This window comes from Myiozetetes cayanensis, unplaced genomic scaffold, assembly GCF_022539395.1.
Source record: "Myiozetetes cayanensis isolate MyiCay16 unplaced genomic scaffold, myiCay2020 scf5-8, whole genome shotgun sequence".
Taxonomy (NCBI): domain Eukaryota; kingdom Metazoa; phylum Chordata; class Aves; order Passeriformes; family Tyrannidae; genus Myiozetetes; species Myiozetetes cayanensis.
In genome coordinates this window covers 26,287,549-26,305,010 of record NW_026087742.1, presented here as the reverse complement: position 1 = coordinate 26,305,010, position 17,462 = coordinate 26,287,549, and the positions used below count along the sequence as shown (strand labels likewise).

Sequence of the window (17,462 nt, the reverse complement as noted above, 5' to 3'; positions counted from 1 at the left end):
TTTGTTTTCCAGTATTTCTAGTATGCAAAGGCAATAATAAGGACCTTGAAGAGGTAGCTTTGATTGAATCTGTTTTCTCTGCATAAAAAGCACATAATTCAAAACTTATTTCCTCCCCTGCCTTGACTCCCCTCAGCTTCTGTTGAGTATAACTAGCAAAAATCAGAATTAACGAAAATCTGGGCCTAAAGCACCACGTGGTGAGAAACTTCATGCAGGCTGACGGGCTGAATCATAGATTACTGAACTACAGGTAGCTACGTTCAGTCATTGGTAATGACAGACATCCTGAGCCAAACATTTTCCTTCACCCCTGTTCCTTTTCTGTCCCTGCATGAGTCTATTAAAAGAGTTGGTGTCTGCTGAGGAAGCACAGTCAAAGCAGCAGGGAAGCACAAATAACCTGTGAATCATTTCAGAGTAGTTTCTTTGGAGCCAGTTTTAATGGCTGATATCCTCGTGTGCTGTAAGGTCGTGCATGCGAGTGGAATAATGAAAGTGTAGGCGAGAGGTGCTCTGAGCTACTAACACATTCTTTCCAGTCTCCTCCTCTTCCATTGTGCTTTTTGCAGTACTGTGCTGGAGCTGGGTGGTTTGTGAATTTCAGATCTATTGGTCCCTTTCTGCATGGAATGTTTCCAGTTTTAAATGTCATGCTTTAATGGAAAAGAGCCCTTCTGCTGTCCAGCACACAGGCTGACTTGACTTTCAGCTGTATAAAGGGGAAACAGAGAAAAGCATATGTAGGAGATGGAAATGTGTGGAAAAAGCAGCAGCTAGAAGAGTTTGTAAGATGAAATCAACAGTCACTAAAGATGAGTACAGTATTTTATTCCTACTTTCAGTAAGTCTCTGTGACTGGCTACTAGTCACAGAATTCCTGTAACTCTTCAGACCCTTCCAGCTGCAAAATCCACAAATGTTTCTCATCTTCCTATGTACATAGTAGTACATAATGCATTGATTTGACTGATGGATGTTCTACTCGGTGTTACCTGTGAGGAGCTGTACGAGCTCAGGGCAAAAGTCTACAGAGTACTTGTCATGTCATCAATACCAACCAACAGTAAATACCCAGGAAAGTAAGTGTTCTTCCCTGGAATACTTTCTTAGCATGTAGCAATTTGCCAAATGCAGTGTTGTCAGTAGCCCTGGAGGTATGGTACTTCTATATGTGTCCAGTCCCTTTTTATTCTTTTTTTGGTCAGCATGAACTGTTAACCTCCATAGCACCCTCTGACAAGTACACTCACAGCAGAATAATGCAGCATGGAAAGAACCGCCTCCTTTGTTGGACAAGCCTGATTCTTTAATGTTCCCAGATGTTGTTCTCCAATTATATTCTCCATGTCTTTTCCCTTTCTCTTTGCAGGCAATTGACAAGTATTGCCGAGTTAGTGGTGGCTTTTCTGGTGTCAAGGATGTCTATTCCTCATCTCCCACATATGATGACGTACAGCAGAGCTTTTTCCTTGCTGAAACTTTGAAGTAAGTCCTCTTCACTCCTGCATCTTCTGGTAAAAGGTGGCATCCAAGCTCTAGAAGAATGCAGTGGCTCGACAAGTTTTTGCTGTAGCTGATGTATCTAAGATTAATTTGTGGTACTGGGAGCACAAAATGGAGCAGGGAGAAAGCAGATCCTGAAAGTGGTAGTACTGGTGCCTATTTCAGGCACCACAGCATGTTTCACTGACAAGAAGGGGCTCCAAGTTCCTTGTCTATAAGGGAATAGTGTGCCTATTCTGTCCTTCTGCTGGCTTCTTACCAAATTCCTCTACATAATCACAATACTTTTTTTCCCTATGTTATTTTCCATAAAGTCAGCTACTGCTACCTGCTCTGTTGACTTCTTTAATTTTATTTCATTTAATCCTTCAAGTTCATTTTCTGGAGACTAAAAGCTATGCTCCCAAAGAGAGAGGCAGCAGTTTCAAACAGGTCCAGTCAGAGAAACAATACCTCCCCAGGAGCTGATGTTATATGATTGATCTGCCTATAAAAGCCAAATCAGAGAATGAAATCTGCTCCTAAGGGACTTCAGTGGTGACAAGGCTGACTTCTGATGTGTCACCAGAATCCTGTCTGCATCTTAAATAGTCACAAGGAGATCTGAAAATTCACTGATGCATCATTCAGTAACTGGATATACTATAGTGCAAGCTTTGCTGAAGGTGGCAGTTCTAGGAAAGAGCTCAGAAATTTGTATTGGCTTTTGGTTTGGATCATTTCCTGATTGTGGGACAAAACAAAGTATTATTGAAAAGCTGGATATTAGATGTTTGACAGTGATGCAGTTGGCATAGGCAAACCAGAAACTGGTTTCACGTTGAGATAAAATAGAGAACAGAAGGTCAAGATAGCTCAAATAAAAATAAAGACATAAGGGTTGGGTGTGATGCCATGAGGAAAATGAAGATGTCCCTTAGAAGAGGGGCATAAAATGTGTGTTATGGAATGCCTGCTGTAATCTTTTCTCCTATTAATGGTCACTTCTGCATCTTCATTCCCCTTAAATTCAAAATTGATAACTCTCCCAAACATGCATTGTTGCTGCTCAGATACTTTGAATCATCAAGGATAACACAGCAAATTATGAGAGTTTTGGGCAGTACCTAGCAAGAAGGTACCTGTTGAGTGGGAAGGAGCAGAATGTAGAAATAGGTTTCTTCAGTTATTCAAAGAAAAAGTGTGAATCAAATGAGAAAGTGAGTGTGAGTAAGATGAAACATTGCTGCTGTTGCAAAAGAGAGTTTGTAGAGCTGCAGAGGAGAGAGCAAGGCAGGAGTACTGAGGAAGGGAAAGGCATGATACTTTAAAGACAAATGAAAAGTGTGGAGAAAGATATGCATGACAAAACTGAATCATTTCAGCAAGAAATTTTTATCCATAAATGGTTAATTGGTGAGGAAGGGAGGAAAAAGTAGTGCTCCACTGACTGGGTTGTGCTGTGGATAGAACTGGCAAATAAAGGCATGGAAGAATTGATCAGGAAGTGACACACGACTGTAGGCAGCAGACACTACCAGTGTCTGATGGAGAGAGCATGAAGTAAGAGCAGAACATTGTGTATGCACATTCTGGATGTGACAGAACCCACTAATGGAAATGACACCTCTTCCTTGTCAAGTACTGCAAGACCTGTCTTCTTCTGGATGACAGGAAAGCAAGCTGCAGCAGGAGATGAGAGGTCCTGTACACCATGGTATTGCAGTTGAACTCACACTGTCGGTTTTTCTGTAACAAGGGAAATGTCTTGCATTTTAGCAGTTGAATTAAGAAGCCTTGACAGAAATCTTTACTACCATTACCTCCTACAGAGTGTAGCACAGCCACATTCAACAGTGTGTATTAAGACAAAAGAAACAACAAATACTTTTTTTCCACGTATGTCCAGTAACATTTGTTACATGCTTCCTGTCCTCTGCATTACATTACAGTGTGCAACATTTATGAGACCACTCTGCGCAGTATATAGTCCCATATCCTCCCAGAAGCAGCTAAACCAGCTTCCAGAACAGTGATGACAAGTCAGGTATCTGCCATGGCTTAGTGGCTTTTCTTGTGCTGCCATGAAATCTTTGATTTAGCTTAAAGAGGATTAGTAATTCCCAAGTGGGTTTACTCCCAAATCCTTGTGCTTGGTGTCTTCGTGTTTGTTTTCCACTGCAAGCCTCTAAAAGGAGACTTAAAAAATGGAAGTTTTTTTAAAGATTAAAATACTGTCTTTATAACAACTTTTCATTGAAGGCCTTGATCATCATAAAAATGACTCTCCAGGTCATTATAATAGAGAAGGTTATGTGGGTGCTGTACAAAGGTTGAAAGCAAGTAATTTGTTTGTATCTTCAGCTGCTGAATGGTGGGACCTGACACTGCTGTGTTGCCCTCCCTGCCTATTGCTCTGATTTAATACCCATTTTTCCTCTCTGTCTTGATTTGTAGGTATTTGTATCTGCTTTTCTCCAATGATGATCTTCTACCATTAGACAACTGGGTTTTTAACACAGAAGCTCATCCTCTGCCTGTTTTACATTTAGCCAACACCACACTGTCAGGAAATCCTGCATATCGATAAAAACAGCTCTATGAAGAGGAAGAGAGACTGTTTTCAGCTCTGTTTTGTTTACATGGACCACTTGAGACTTTAAGCAGGAGAGGAGACAGACAGACACTTGGTAAAACCAGACCTCCAAGTCAAGCAATGAGAAATGAAGCTCTTTAACATACAGATAAGTTAAAAGTTCTGTTTTATACATGACCAAAACACGTCGGTGTGATTTTTGCAGGACAGAGACTTCACATGCTTTGAACCCTAGCAAGACATGGAATCTACTGATAATATTAATGCAGCAGCTTAAGGAAGAAGAGGCTTTCCCATCCAGGGAGAGGAACTTGCTGCTGCTGTTCACTATTGCAAGGAACAACACACCAGTCACCTCTTCAGATTGGGTGGGTTCCAAATACCTAGATTTTCTTTTTTTTTTTCTTTTTTTTTTTTTTTTATGATGGCATGAACAAAGCAACAACAAAAAGCAACATCACTACACCAGCAGCATCAGGATTTGAATTTTTTTCTGTACCTGTCTGAATTTTCTAAGGAGCATCTGTTTGTCCAGACTGGCAGCCATTCTCAGGGCCTCTAAGCTATTAAAGCTAAACTCTAAAGTATAAAAAGTACTGCTTCCTCATTTTCCCTTTTCAAAATAATGCTTATATCCAAAAAGAAAAAATAATTAGTAAGCATTTGGTTTGTAGTTCACTGTCAGCAGTGTGGGCTTAGTTCATTTGGCAAGCTACAGTCACAGAGTCTGGAGCGTATCACAGGGGTAGGAAGGAGCCTAAGCTTCCCTTCCTCACAAATCATGTCACATGAAAAAAACCATTCTCAGTCCTGGTTCTTTTAGCTAAATAAACAGAGATGACAACATAAGAAAAACAATCTCTCATGATTTATATAGGAGGATACATATGGAACTGCAGAAAGCCCTCCTTGAGCTAAGCAGCAGGAGTTTGTTGCTTTATATTTTTCTACAAAATCTGGATTTTTCCTAAAAGTTACATTTCATTCTTTGGATTCTATTCACAGAACCTTTTTTGCAGGTGGTTTGTGACAGAAGCCTGAAATTGCCTTTGTTTTAGTTTACAAAACTTGCTGTTCTTCTGGGGGTTCCAGTACAAATGCAACATGATCTTTTTTGGAAGAAACTTAACATCTCTTACGTCTGAGTGGAAAAAGAAACTGAAGAGTCTCTTCTTTTATTAATTTATGAGGAATGAGGTGCTGCTACCTGCATGGGGTTTTTTTTCAAGTACTCCATGACTGGGCTGGACAGTATTGCTTAAATGGAGTCTGCTTCAGTCTTCACTTATTTGCCAAAAGAAGTTTGTTTTTTTCAGGTCTTTTCAAATTTTGTGTCTTTTCAGTTTTGTTCTTCTCAATCTCTTTCTACTCTTGTTCCAGCTCAAATTATTCTTTTTATTCCCCTATATAGCTCTCAAATCTTTTTGCCATGGTGACTGGCCCCTTTGCTGAAGAACAACTTTTAGGTGCCCTTTGCCTCCTAATTTGTGCACAGGTTGAGTCTTTAAAATATCTTGATGATGTTTTCAGACATACATCAACTCTTTAGTGAGCTACAGCATCAGATCTAAAGGGGGTGTGTGCTATTTTCCCCCCTCAAAAATGTTTTTATATGAAATTTTATATATAAAAACTTTTTCCTTATCATATCTGATTGTAGAGTTTCCCCCCTAAAATTATTCTTCACTTGTATGTGACACTAACTTAGATATAGAAATCATCACATGATTTAAATAAAAATGCTATCAGATTCTTTTTTCCAGCCAGTTACTTTAGTTTAAGAGGAAGAAGACATGGAGCTGGCCACAAGCTCCAATCTCAATCTTTGTACCTTAATACCAGTTACAGTAATTGCAGGAGTATTTTGAAAATAATTTGAGAACTGATAAAGTAATTAATATAGTAAATAATACTGATTCCAGTAATTGTTTATTTAAAATTAGAAGTAGTTTAATAAATGGATTCTTCATACTGGTCCCACATTAATTTATTTTTCTAATTATTATTCAGTAACTTACTGAAGAACTAGTCATTTTTCATTTTCCGAAGTTCAGATACATTGTGTTTTCAAATTGTTTTTCCAGTCCCATGAGAACTTTTATTTGTTAAAAACTGCACTCGACTACCTTGTTCTCCTAAGCCTCTCTGGGTATAAAGGAGAAAGAGGAAAAGCAGACTTCTGTTTTATTTGGAAAAAAAAAGAAAAAGGGGGGGAGAAAAATAGAAGCACCCCATAAAACCATCCCCATACACCTCCTAATGAATGCAGATGTAGAATGGCTGCCAGTCTGTTCAGAGGAAGGTCAAGGACAGAATTCTGGAGTCCCCAAAACAGCAAACTTCTTATCGTTGCTGCTCTTCCATCCCCCTCTTGTGAATTAAAGAGCAACCCTTCAAATTAATTCCTCCATGAATCCCAATGGGTTAACTCACTGCCACAAGAATGCTTGAATTGAGGACTAAGCCATTTCCTGTTATGGGATGGTATTTTTCTCAAAGCAGATGTACAGTACTACTATTTCTTCTTTGTGTAGATAAGCAGCAGGTACCAAATAAAGGACACTTGTTTCTTATTTTCCAGTTATCCCAACAGCAGTCAGTTTCTATTTTATCACTCTTTAAAATACCAACTATCCTTTCCCTCCAGAAGTAAATGATGTGCATAATCTATCAAAAATAATGCATTTTAAGGACTAATTGCTGTGTCATTCATGAGTCTCATCCTGAGATTTTCTAGATCAAGCAGAGTTTGGAGGTAATGGGTTCTGAGCGAGATTTGTGCATAATAACCGAGCACCACGTATATTGAAACTTCTGACTGAAGTGGTGTGCCCTTGTTCTAAGTCCTTCACAGAAAAGTAGATTCTGATCTGCAGAATGGCATTACATGCAACCCAAAGTTCAGACTGTTTTCCCTCTGGGTACATAAGGTACAGTAGAATATTGCCATTTTCATTCTGTTGCTGCTGACTTACTTTCTTGAAGATAAGAGTGTAAATTTAAGCACAAAATGACTTTCTAGTCCTAGTTGTTTCTGAGTCTTGCACTGTACTCTCTAACAAAACAATCCTCATTTTCTTTAGGTAGTTGTCCCATTTTACCAATTTCTACAGTACCCTTTCCCCTTACAGAACAAAATAAAGAACAGAAAATCATGTATATTTTTTGGCACACTGGACTTGGGCAAGAGCCTGGAAATCCCAGAATTGTCTACTTCCTGTTTGCATGCAGTCAAAACAAGGACGTATGGTTCTTTTCCTAATCCACGCCTCAAACTTGCCTGTTGGTCAGGATCTGCTAGCAGTAAATTTTTTTCTAACAATTACAGCTTGACTTTTCAAAGAGGCCAGATTTCTGCAGCTTCCATTAACAACCCTGGAGCTGTGTGTGTCCTGCGGTCAAGAAGTCAACTTCTTAGATTTGTCCTCTAAATAAAAACAAAACCCTTGAATGATATTCTGATTGTTAATTTTGCTGCACAATGGAGTCCTTAAAACTGAATGTGTAAGAAAAGTATGGAAAATAGTAGGTACCCTGGAGTAAAAGGAAAAGCAAGTAGTTCCATGTTCCAGTCACACCTTTCGTGATCCTCCAAATTTGTGGATCACTGTCTTCTACCTCCCAATGACTGATGTATTCCCATCAGTATTTTACAGGATTTGAATGTTACCTGGGTTCTAAAAAGTGACAGTTATTACATACTCCCTGTAATACCATCCTTCAAGGTTAAAGGTCTATCCTCTAAGCAAAGCCCTGTTGGGCTGTTTATGATCCCCTCTTCTGTCCCCGAGGAAATGCTCTATAAACCTTCATAATGTGACTCTCCTTAGTTCGAATGGAGAGATGGTTAATAGCATTAACATTGAGAGGACCAACAGTATAAGATGGCATCTACAGAAAATGGTGAAGCAGTTTATTTTTTCAGGGCTGTAGTAACAGGCTTTTAGCAGACTGAGCCATGTTTTTACTCCATGTTTTTAAGGGGACAAATAAAGAAACAGGCTTCTTGATACCAGAAAAAAGTGAAAGCAAGCTCTTGATCCATACTGTAGTTGGGAGATCTGTTCACCCTGAATAAGACATCCCTCTTTTGCTCCTTGAATTTTGAGAAATAGTCTTCTGACTCAAGGGTTTGTGTTGCCATACAAAGAGGAACCCCAAGCTCTTTTGCAAGTTACGTGTGTGCAACTGTAGCAGAGATGATAAGCACGAGCTGCTCCAGCTGTCAGCGCCTTCCAACAAACTGCTCTGTAAATGCCCAGAAGAGTTGGGAACCACCAAAGTTGGAGGAGACAGCCTGACTTGTTACAGTGAATTGTTGCCTTTAATCCTAATTGCTTGGTGGAAGTTGGATTTGCATTCTGCCTTTATTCTTGCTTTGTCTAAAACTGACAGATTATTTTTCCTCCAAAATAATAAAAGGGCAAAAGTCTATCTTCTGATGTGGAAACCTTCTGCCTCTGACCTGGAATCCTGCATATGTACTTTTTACAGATAAAAAAATAATATTGTATATAAAAAAGATTGAATAAAGAATGTCTTTAAGTGAAAAAGGTGTGGTTTGTGTCCTTTGCCTCCAACAGCAGCATCCTGGAGCATTGGACCATGAAGCTGACCCTATTTCATAGGCTTGGTGGTGCTGGAACTTTTCTCTCCCCTGCAGCTTTTCTAAGGACTTTTTCAATTTAAACGTGTATCAAGACCCCTTGTTGCAAAATTAAACCCCTGTACCCCCTGCTTGCTTCTAACAGATTGCTGTCATGTTCAGATTGTTCTCAAGATGCAGCTGCATGTACAGCAGTCTGAGGCCGATTCTGTGCCATTGTGAAAGTAAAATCTCACAAAACCATGAGACTTCTTCCCTTTTGTCAAATTTGCATGAAAGTGGCTAGAAAGTTCGAAGAATCTTAGAGATGAGGGTAAAGGGACAGGCAGACAACAAGTGCTACTAAATAAACTTAATTTTCTTACAACACCAATTTAAAACTCCAATCTTTTCTTGAGACTAAGTAGCCAGTGAATTGGTCACTTAAGTCTGTCTGTCCATTCATCTGCCCTCTGTGAAACAGAAAACGTTGTAATTGCTTAAATGTTATTCACAGGGAAATTGGTATGAGGAAATGGCTTCAGGTGAGCCTGTTTTCACCCTACACCTTTAAATTCACTGGAATTGCTGCTATAGTTCTCTGTTCTGCAGTTCAGCCTCTGAATAACCAGATTTGCTTTCTGATTCACAATACCTGTGGATAATCCTTACTGTCTGACATCAGCCGTGTTGCTCATTATGTGGTACCTTGTTTTCATGACTGCCAGCCTGTGCATCCTCTTTCAGTGCTTTACATCCAATGCCCAACCTTCCCAGGCTGCACCCAACCAGGGTGCTTTAGCCTCAGGCTGCAAAGACCTACTTCAGCATTACTTCATAAGAGAAAATTGCTTCCAAAGTGCTATAATCCAGTGCAACACATGACACCAGGTCCACACCTGCTGCCCTTCCATGCCATCCATCCATCCTGAGATCCAGTTTTGCATTTAACTGTTGCTCCCTAGCTTTCCATGCAAGTACATTCATGATGCACCCAGCTTCCAAGTACAGTGTCACTACCAAAGCAGCAGCTTTTGCTTCCATTGATCTCCCTGTGGTGTGCTCAGCCCTTAAGCCACCTCACTAAAATTTGCTTTGTGTATCAAAGCATGTTTATGTTTATTCACATCACAGTGTCTTGACCACTGAGCCCTAACACACAAAACCTTGTGCCCTGGTACCATCAGGCTCTCTGTCCTCAAGTATAACATTTTGGCCAATGCTGAAGGCGTCATGACTGTCCTCACTGCTCTTCACACAGGGTCCTGTCCTTTGTGGTCACACCGTGTTGTCTCCGCCTCTTCAACAGTGAAATGTTTCACCCCTCTGCTTCTACCTCTTCTGAAACACACTTTTTTTTTTTTTTTGCATGTTCTCTATCCAAGGGATATATATAGGGAATATCCTCTTTTATCTCTCCTTTGGCACTCTGCCTGCATGTCACCCGCCCCCCTCCCTTCCCTTGCAGACTCTCTGATTGTGTGTGCTCCTTCCTGGAGACCATGTGCCTTTCCTATGCATATTAATTAGCTGTATTTTAAAATCCTGAAATTAATCCTTTAATGGGTTATTTTTAGCCTTCATCATGTAGCTCAGGGAGTTGGCTTCTCTCAGTGCTTTCTGTGGGCTTTGGAAAGGAAGCATTACTCTATCTGTGCTGCTTCATATGTGGGATGTGTGAAGGTTGTTGATGGTGTTCTTCGTTTTAATGTGAAAAGCCAGAGTCTTTTTGACAATATTTCAGCCTGAGCCAACTCCCATGTGAAAAGGTTTGAGGAGAGCAGTCACTCATACAGTCAAACCTACTTGCAGGTAAAAATTCGGGGAAGGATTTGAGGAGGAAGAAAAAAGCACTGTGTGTCCATGTATACCAATGATTTCACTGTTTGCTTTCTTACATGGTTTTCATTGTACAAGTAGTCACAGGCAACAGGTATGATGTCTATCTGTTACCATATAAACCGGAAAGGATGACTGGGAAAATAGCATTATGTGTTGGTATGGGGTCACAGAAGTCCTGTATGAACTATGTTATGATACAGCAACAAAATGGAAGAATGTCCTCAAGTTGTCTCTTCCACAAGCTGGTGCTGTGTATGTGTGCACACCCATCTGTTCACTAATCCATGCTGTTGCTTGAGCAAGGAAATCAGTGGAGGAAGTCTCAAAGAATACAAGTGGATGCCAGCAGTCTGCTACAGCAGCTGAGGCAGAGGCCTGTGCGTGGGTTCCAGGAGGTGAGGTGCTGGAAGATTTCCCATGTGGACAGATAGATCCATACATGACTGGTGTATGGATTCCTGTGAATCCTTTAACAGAGCTTCTGGCTCTACTTGAACCATCTGTGAGGCCACAGGATGTGTTTTGAATTAAAGAGTACCTGAAGATACAGAATTAACTTGGAATCCCAAAGTTCTCAGGGTAATCAGGTGCTACTTTTTATCTGTCATTTTCCAGGTGAAGGATGTATGTTATGTCTGAGAGTTATAGAATCATAGAATTAACTGGGTTGGAAAAGACCTCAGAGATCCAAATCCAACCCTTGATCCAACCCCACTGTGATTACTAGATCATGGCACTCAGTGCCACATCCAGCCTCATCTTAAAAAACCTGCAGGGATGGTGAATCCACCACCTCTCTGGGCAGGCCATTCCAATGTAACTGAACTCCAGTAATGTATGCAATAGTGCACCTTGATTAACTTGTCTGGAAAATATAAAGCTGAACACAGGAGCTGCACAGTGGATAAGGAACTGGATAAAGGGGAAATGGATGTACAGAACGGAGAAAGAAACTAGTAGGTGTTTTAATGAATGTCACTGAGTCCTGGTACTAGGACAAATCTTCTGTAATGGCAAGAAGAATTTATTTGTAGGTGAAAGTTAGAAAGAATTGTCAATAAAGAGAATGAAGGATCAGATAATCTTGAGGCCTGGAACAGCAGAAGACAAAAAGTCAAAATGCAAACTTGTTCCTCCAGGGACTAAGAACAAAACCTTTCACTATAATCTGGGATGTTGTCAGTCTGAAATCAGTAACAGTGAGAAAAAACAGAAGGTATAGTCAGCCATAATACACAGATCACCAATGCAGGATGAAAAGAAGCAAGTGAAAATAAAAAAATGGTTGTTCTGGGTCACAACTAAGGTCTGTCTAACCTCAAGTCCGATCAAGAGCAAATTCCTACAGAACAGCAGGAAAGTAAGTATTGATACTTTACAAATGTACCTTGGAATGATATCTTTGGTTATCTTTGTACTTAATAGACCTTGACATTCAGGGAGGGGGAATGTTCTTAGGAATTAGTCCAGTCACTTACTGAGTCAATAGAGGCTGTCAGTGTGCAGAATAAGATCTGTCAAACAGCCTCATGGCATTGGCAAAGCATCCATGCATTGAGAGGGTATTTCTGATGAAACCAAAGAAGTGTCAGTGTTGTAGAAAGCCGGATGAACACATCTGAGATACCGTGTATGGTTCTGGTCACCTGCATTCTGAAGGGCTTGTCTCAGTGGAACAGGTGTAAGACAGGAGTATTGAAGCTTACCAGGGAATGGAGAGTTGGCATCAGGAGAGGTGAGAAGAGTTTAGCCTGGCAAAATGGAAGGCTGACAGAGGGGATAACTGCTGTCCACAAAATATCCAGTGATTGATCATCCTGGGAGAGAAAAAAAAGCTGTGTTTTCTGGAGGACAAACCTGCCCCAAAAAACCCCACACAAATTGATACCTGCAATGTCTGAATCATTTCTGACAATGAGGTCTTAGAAGTAGAAAACATGTTTATCTGCTGAAGAAAGAAGATGATGTGTGCTTGCCTGCAATTTCATGTACCTAAATAAAGAATGTAGGAGGTCCTTTCCTGTCCTGCATTCTAGAGCACCTGTGGTGTCTCTGAATGTAGAGCTGAATTTACAAAATTATTTGTTTCCAAGGCAGGGCAAGTGTAAAATGCCATTGGTTAAAAAAACAAACAAACAAACAAACAAAAAAAAACAAAAAACAAAAACAAAACAAAACAAAAAAAACACCCAACAAAAAAAGCAAGCCTTTTGTATCTTCATAGATGGGAGCAATTTGTTCATGTTTGATATGCTGATTGAGTAATGATAAATAGAAGTTAATCAAAATACTTTCTATTAAGTTTTCTAAGGTGCTTATCCAATGATCTTTCAACACTGATTTGCTGTGGCTGAAGCAGAAAGATTGCAATGTGTTGAAGCATAGTGTGCTTCGTAGGACACCAGTCTCTTTTTATCTCAAGACTTGTTTTTGAAGAAAAACCAAGTAGCTAAAAATATGATACTAAAAAGAGTGGTACAGACCACAAATATAGTCCTTTGTGCAATGATTCTTACACATCAAAATAAGTGAAGATCATCAGTACCCTCGGAGAGATAATCTCTGAAGATACTGTCTGTTGCACACACTTATATTCTCGTTTTGTCCTTTGTTTGGGTACATATCCCATTCGTATTTGAGTTGCTTGGTTGTGCATTTTGTACATTTTAGCCTGGCAAATAATTTCAAAGGATCTATGGATTATCGCTGTTAGTGTGCTCAAATCCTAGAACCAGTATTTCTTGGGTGATCATTTCTGTCAAACTAGTATTATAGTCTGCTAAAACCTTATGTCAAGCTCAGACACTGTATTTCTACTTGTATCACAGCAAGGTTAGCTTTTCAGGTTCTCGTTAGATATTTTGCAACTAAAGTGGACATTTTCCATAGGAAAATAATCCCCACATTCTTTGAATACACACCAGCCATCAACTTGTGAAATTAATTGCTTTACTGTGAAGCAAACTTTGATGAATTCAGTGACAACAGTGAAAGATTTACCGCCACATCGAGGAGACATCATTACATTGGTTTTTTATTGGCTTAAATAATACACAAATGCTGCTTTTCCAGTGTGTCGCCTAAGTAAACCTTTCAATATGCTGCCTCCAATTTCCTCCAGATCCTGCTCATGCTGTTTCTTAATAGAAGTCTATGGGGAAAGCACACCCACCCCTTCACAGAGCACAGCATGTAGCCCTGGAGATGTTCCCTCTGAACAGGCTATGTTCAGTGCCAGATGCTTGTTAGCTGCATCAGAAAGATGCTCTGCCCACATCCATATTTTACCCCTGCTGTGGAAATTTCTCTGCCAGCTTGAGCTGTTGGAAAAGGGTACTGATGTGGCTGGGTGTGATCTGGTGCTGGTACCACTTTCCTCACCTCTCTGTTGGCTGCTGTATTCTGTGTTCAAGACATATCCAGGCTGCTCAGCTCAAAATTTGAAAGTCTTGATTTGGTTTTGATAGTAGTGTCAGACTGACTTCCAAACTGGTGACATTTGAACATTAGGTTCAAATGTCAGACACTTGCATTTTGCCTCACAAATGCAGAACATCCTTTGCTTACCTCTGTGTAACTTGCCAGGATGTGCCAAGTTCCCTGTTTCAGGAGTCAGCGAAGCTCAGAAGAGCCAGCCAAGTGCAGGGGACACGGCAGTCTGCCCTCAACAGATCAGGAAATCAACACAAAGGATGGAGATGAGTTTGTGATGTGGACATGAACTGTGCAGAGCCTTCTTCCTGGGGGCGGGTGCAGAAACGTCTGATCAGGAGGAGCTGGTAACCTCTATGAGATTTCAACTGGCTCCTGTTGAGAAAAGACTGTACTTTAGCTGCTTAACAAGCTAGGTATTTCAAAAACTCTGAGTCAGGCTGCAAGAATTATGAGATTGCTTCTAAATAATAAGTTTGAAGATCTTTTTCCATGTCTTCATTTATGTGTTGGGTTTTTTTTTAATTCTTGAACCTTTGAGTCACTCTGAGTTTAATATTTCCAAGCCCTTTCCTTTTCTTTCAGAATGATGAAAAACACCCTTAAAAAATAAAAAGAAGACTTGGCATATCTCCCAATCTGGCAGAAGTTCAGTCACATGAAATGATCAAGAGTGGGCACTGCTGCATCAAGCTCACCCTGAGCATTGCTACAAATGCTGAAGTAAGGGCAACTTGTTTTGGAAAGTGACATTTTTTAAAAACTTAAATCTGAAGCAGACATGGGTCTTCATTCCCTAGACATACCAGGCAATTTATCCTGTTGACTGTTCTGGTTCAAACAATTGGTAACATCCTGGTTTTAGTGAGTTTTAGGCTCGCAATAACCAAGTATAAAACATAACACTCAATAGCATGATATGCAAGTAAAATGTTCTGTGATATAAATATCTCACAGTTACTTTTGGATTCTTACACAGATCCTTATAGGAGCAGGATAATTTTTCCACTCAAAATTAATAATGAACAGGATTCTTACACTTTACCTCAACTATCACCCATGATTATTCTACCTCTTGCTGCAGGAGTGCTGAAGGAAGGAGGGAAGGGAGAAACTTGTGGATTCTTTAATCCTGTGCTACCTCCCTGCTTGCACAGACCCATGCAGACTGCCAGTGTATGAACCAGTTTGTCCTCAGACAGGAACAGAAAGCTAGACAGTGGCACTCTGGGTTTGGACCTTCTTCCAGACACTATCTCAGCTGTGCTCTAACTGCTCTGTTGTCACAGCCACACATGGCATCACTCCCACAGGAGCAATATTTAGAGGATGAACCTGAGACCTTTTCTCGAAATAAATGCATCAAGCCATTCCCTTAAAGCTACACTGTGAAATTTTGCCTTGTAAGAGGGCTAGACTTGGGTTGCAAAGCACCTGAGAATGTTAGCAGGAGAGGAGGTGAGATGAATACTTACCTGTATGAATGCTGCACGTGATGTATCAGGTTAATGGTCTGTCTCTGTCTGAATCCACTGTACCCAGCAGCAGGAGTCTGCACCAGCAACCTTGCACCGTGTTATTTGTGATAAAAGCGCAGACCTTGTGAAGACAGAAACTCCACAGTCAGAATATTAAGTTGGGCTTCACAGAGCAAGTGAGGAGAAACTATCACTAGATACCATCTTGTGGTAGTAAGAGGCACAGACCAGCAGAGCCAGCAGATTTAAATGGTGTGAAGCAAGCACCAATCCTATCGAACAGCTGATCATAAACTCCTTCTTTTCTAACCACAGGATGCCCCTGCGGAATAAGTCCTAGGCTCAGACACGTCTCTGCCCGCTGTGTCTTACCCAGGAGCTTCGGGAAGGGGACACGCTAGAAAAGTCACAGGTTTATACTGCACTCACCCCACCCAGCGGCCGGTCCGTGACATCCCTTTTCCAAAACACCTTCCCCCGTGAAAGGGTGACGAGATAGGAATGTGGACCTAGTCCTTACCCTGGGACCTCACCCAGATCTATCCGTGGCCACTTCCCACCTGCCTTTCCAGTACAGGAGGAAGCTTTGCCCTCTACCACCAGCAGTCTGAGCACCGATGTCCTGCATAGCACAGCACCTCTGCCTGCTCCCTGGAGTTCCCACAGCCTCAATCCAGGCAAGGATTCCCTGGCAGTATAGCCAGGTGGAGAGATCCAGCTGGGATCTACATCCCGCGGTGGGACCTGGTCAGTTTGCAGTTTATCACAGTGCTTGTTACAAGAGGTGATCAAGCTCCTGCTGTGAAATTTTCCGAGTTTCTTTCCCTCATTTATAGCAACACCATGAACAGAGGGGTCAAAGTAAATGAGATCGTCATAGAAGTAACTACTTTTTCTTTGTAAATATATAACCAGTAAATTTAAAGGTACTGAGGAAAAGTCCCTAGAAACAAGAAAACTTGTGCAAAAACAGTGCCTCAACCAGTTCTTACAGGCGAAACCTACTGTGCTGTGCTCAGGGTCAAACAGTTTTCATCTCTTAATTATTCCTTGTGGTTGGCCAGAATTACCATTGCTCCAGGAGTACCTGTGTGCCAGAGTTTATTTCAAGAGCCCCATAGACAAGAGACATCAGTTGCAAGATGGACCAAAAGATGCCTGCCATGAGAGCGACTGTCTTGAACTTAGTGATGGGCATTTGATGGAAGATACTTGTAGGTGCTATTGCAGGACAGTGCTTAACTTTCAGCCCTCATTCTCTACAGTCCCACCCATTCCTATGACTCTGCATTTGTGAGCACATGTGCATCCACAGATGACAAGTGTACTTGAAGAAACCAGTTTTGTAGACATACTATTGGTGCCTAAAGAGTTCTCTGCATTTTTTAAATGGGACATGACTTTACAAGAAGAGAAGCCCCACCCCATGAGCTCCCCTGTTCAAACCAATCTCTTAATTGAGCATCTCGCTGTCAGGAACTTCTGGCCACATGACAACAACCCCCCTATCAGCCCAGCTGACACTCACAGAATTGAGTGGCACCTATAATAGAACCAAGATGGAGATTTAATAGATCTTCTTTACTTTTGATTAGTGTCCTTTTCCCTTTCATAGATTAATCCTCAACTACTTAATATTCTGTGCTTGCTGCTAGTACTGGAGAGACACATCTTATTTAAGAAATATGAGAAGTTTGGTTATTTGAATGAGGAACTTCTAGAAATAGCAAGCATTGGTATGACTAGGATATCCATTGCACAGCCATACAGTAAGTCTGGTTCTCCAGTGGCTTTTGAACTGAGATGGAGATGCAGACTGAGAGCTTTAGAGAGGGAGAAGAATATTATATGGGACTACAGGAGTCATGACAAGAATTGGTGAAACAGGGATGTCTTTTGAAATGTATCCTACTGTACTCCCACTTTCCAAATTAGCTTCACAGCTGCTATAATCTGTTATATTTAGATGTATGGCTGACAGATTTTTCAGGTAAAGAGATCATTGTTACTCTTGGTTTCCTACATAACAGAGGCTACACATACT

At 40.8% G+C, this 17,462-nt stretch overlaps 1 protein-coding gene across 1 annotated transcript in view; it reads left to right on the top strand.

Moving 5' to 3' along the window:
• The window catches only part of MAN1A2 (mannosidase alpha class 1A member 2), a 136,630-nt gene extending 127,996 nt beyond the window's left edge, over positions 1–8,634 (top strand). The window contains exons 12-13 of the mRNA XM_050333222.1: positions 1,373–1,488; positions 3,943–8,634. Of these exons, the coding sequence (XP_050189179.1) occupies positions 1,373–1,488; positions 3,943–4,075 (249 nt within the window). The 3' untranslated portion in view covers positions 4,076–8,634. The remainder of the gene's footprint in view (positions 1–1,372; positions 1,489–3,942) is intronic.
• Positions 8,635–17,462: the final 8,828 nt, after the last annotated feature.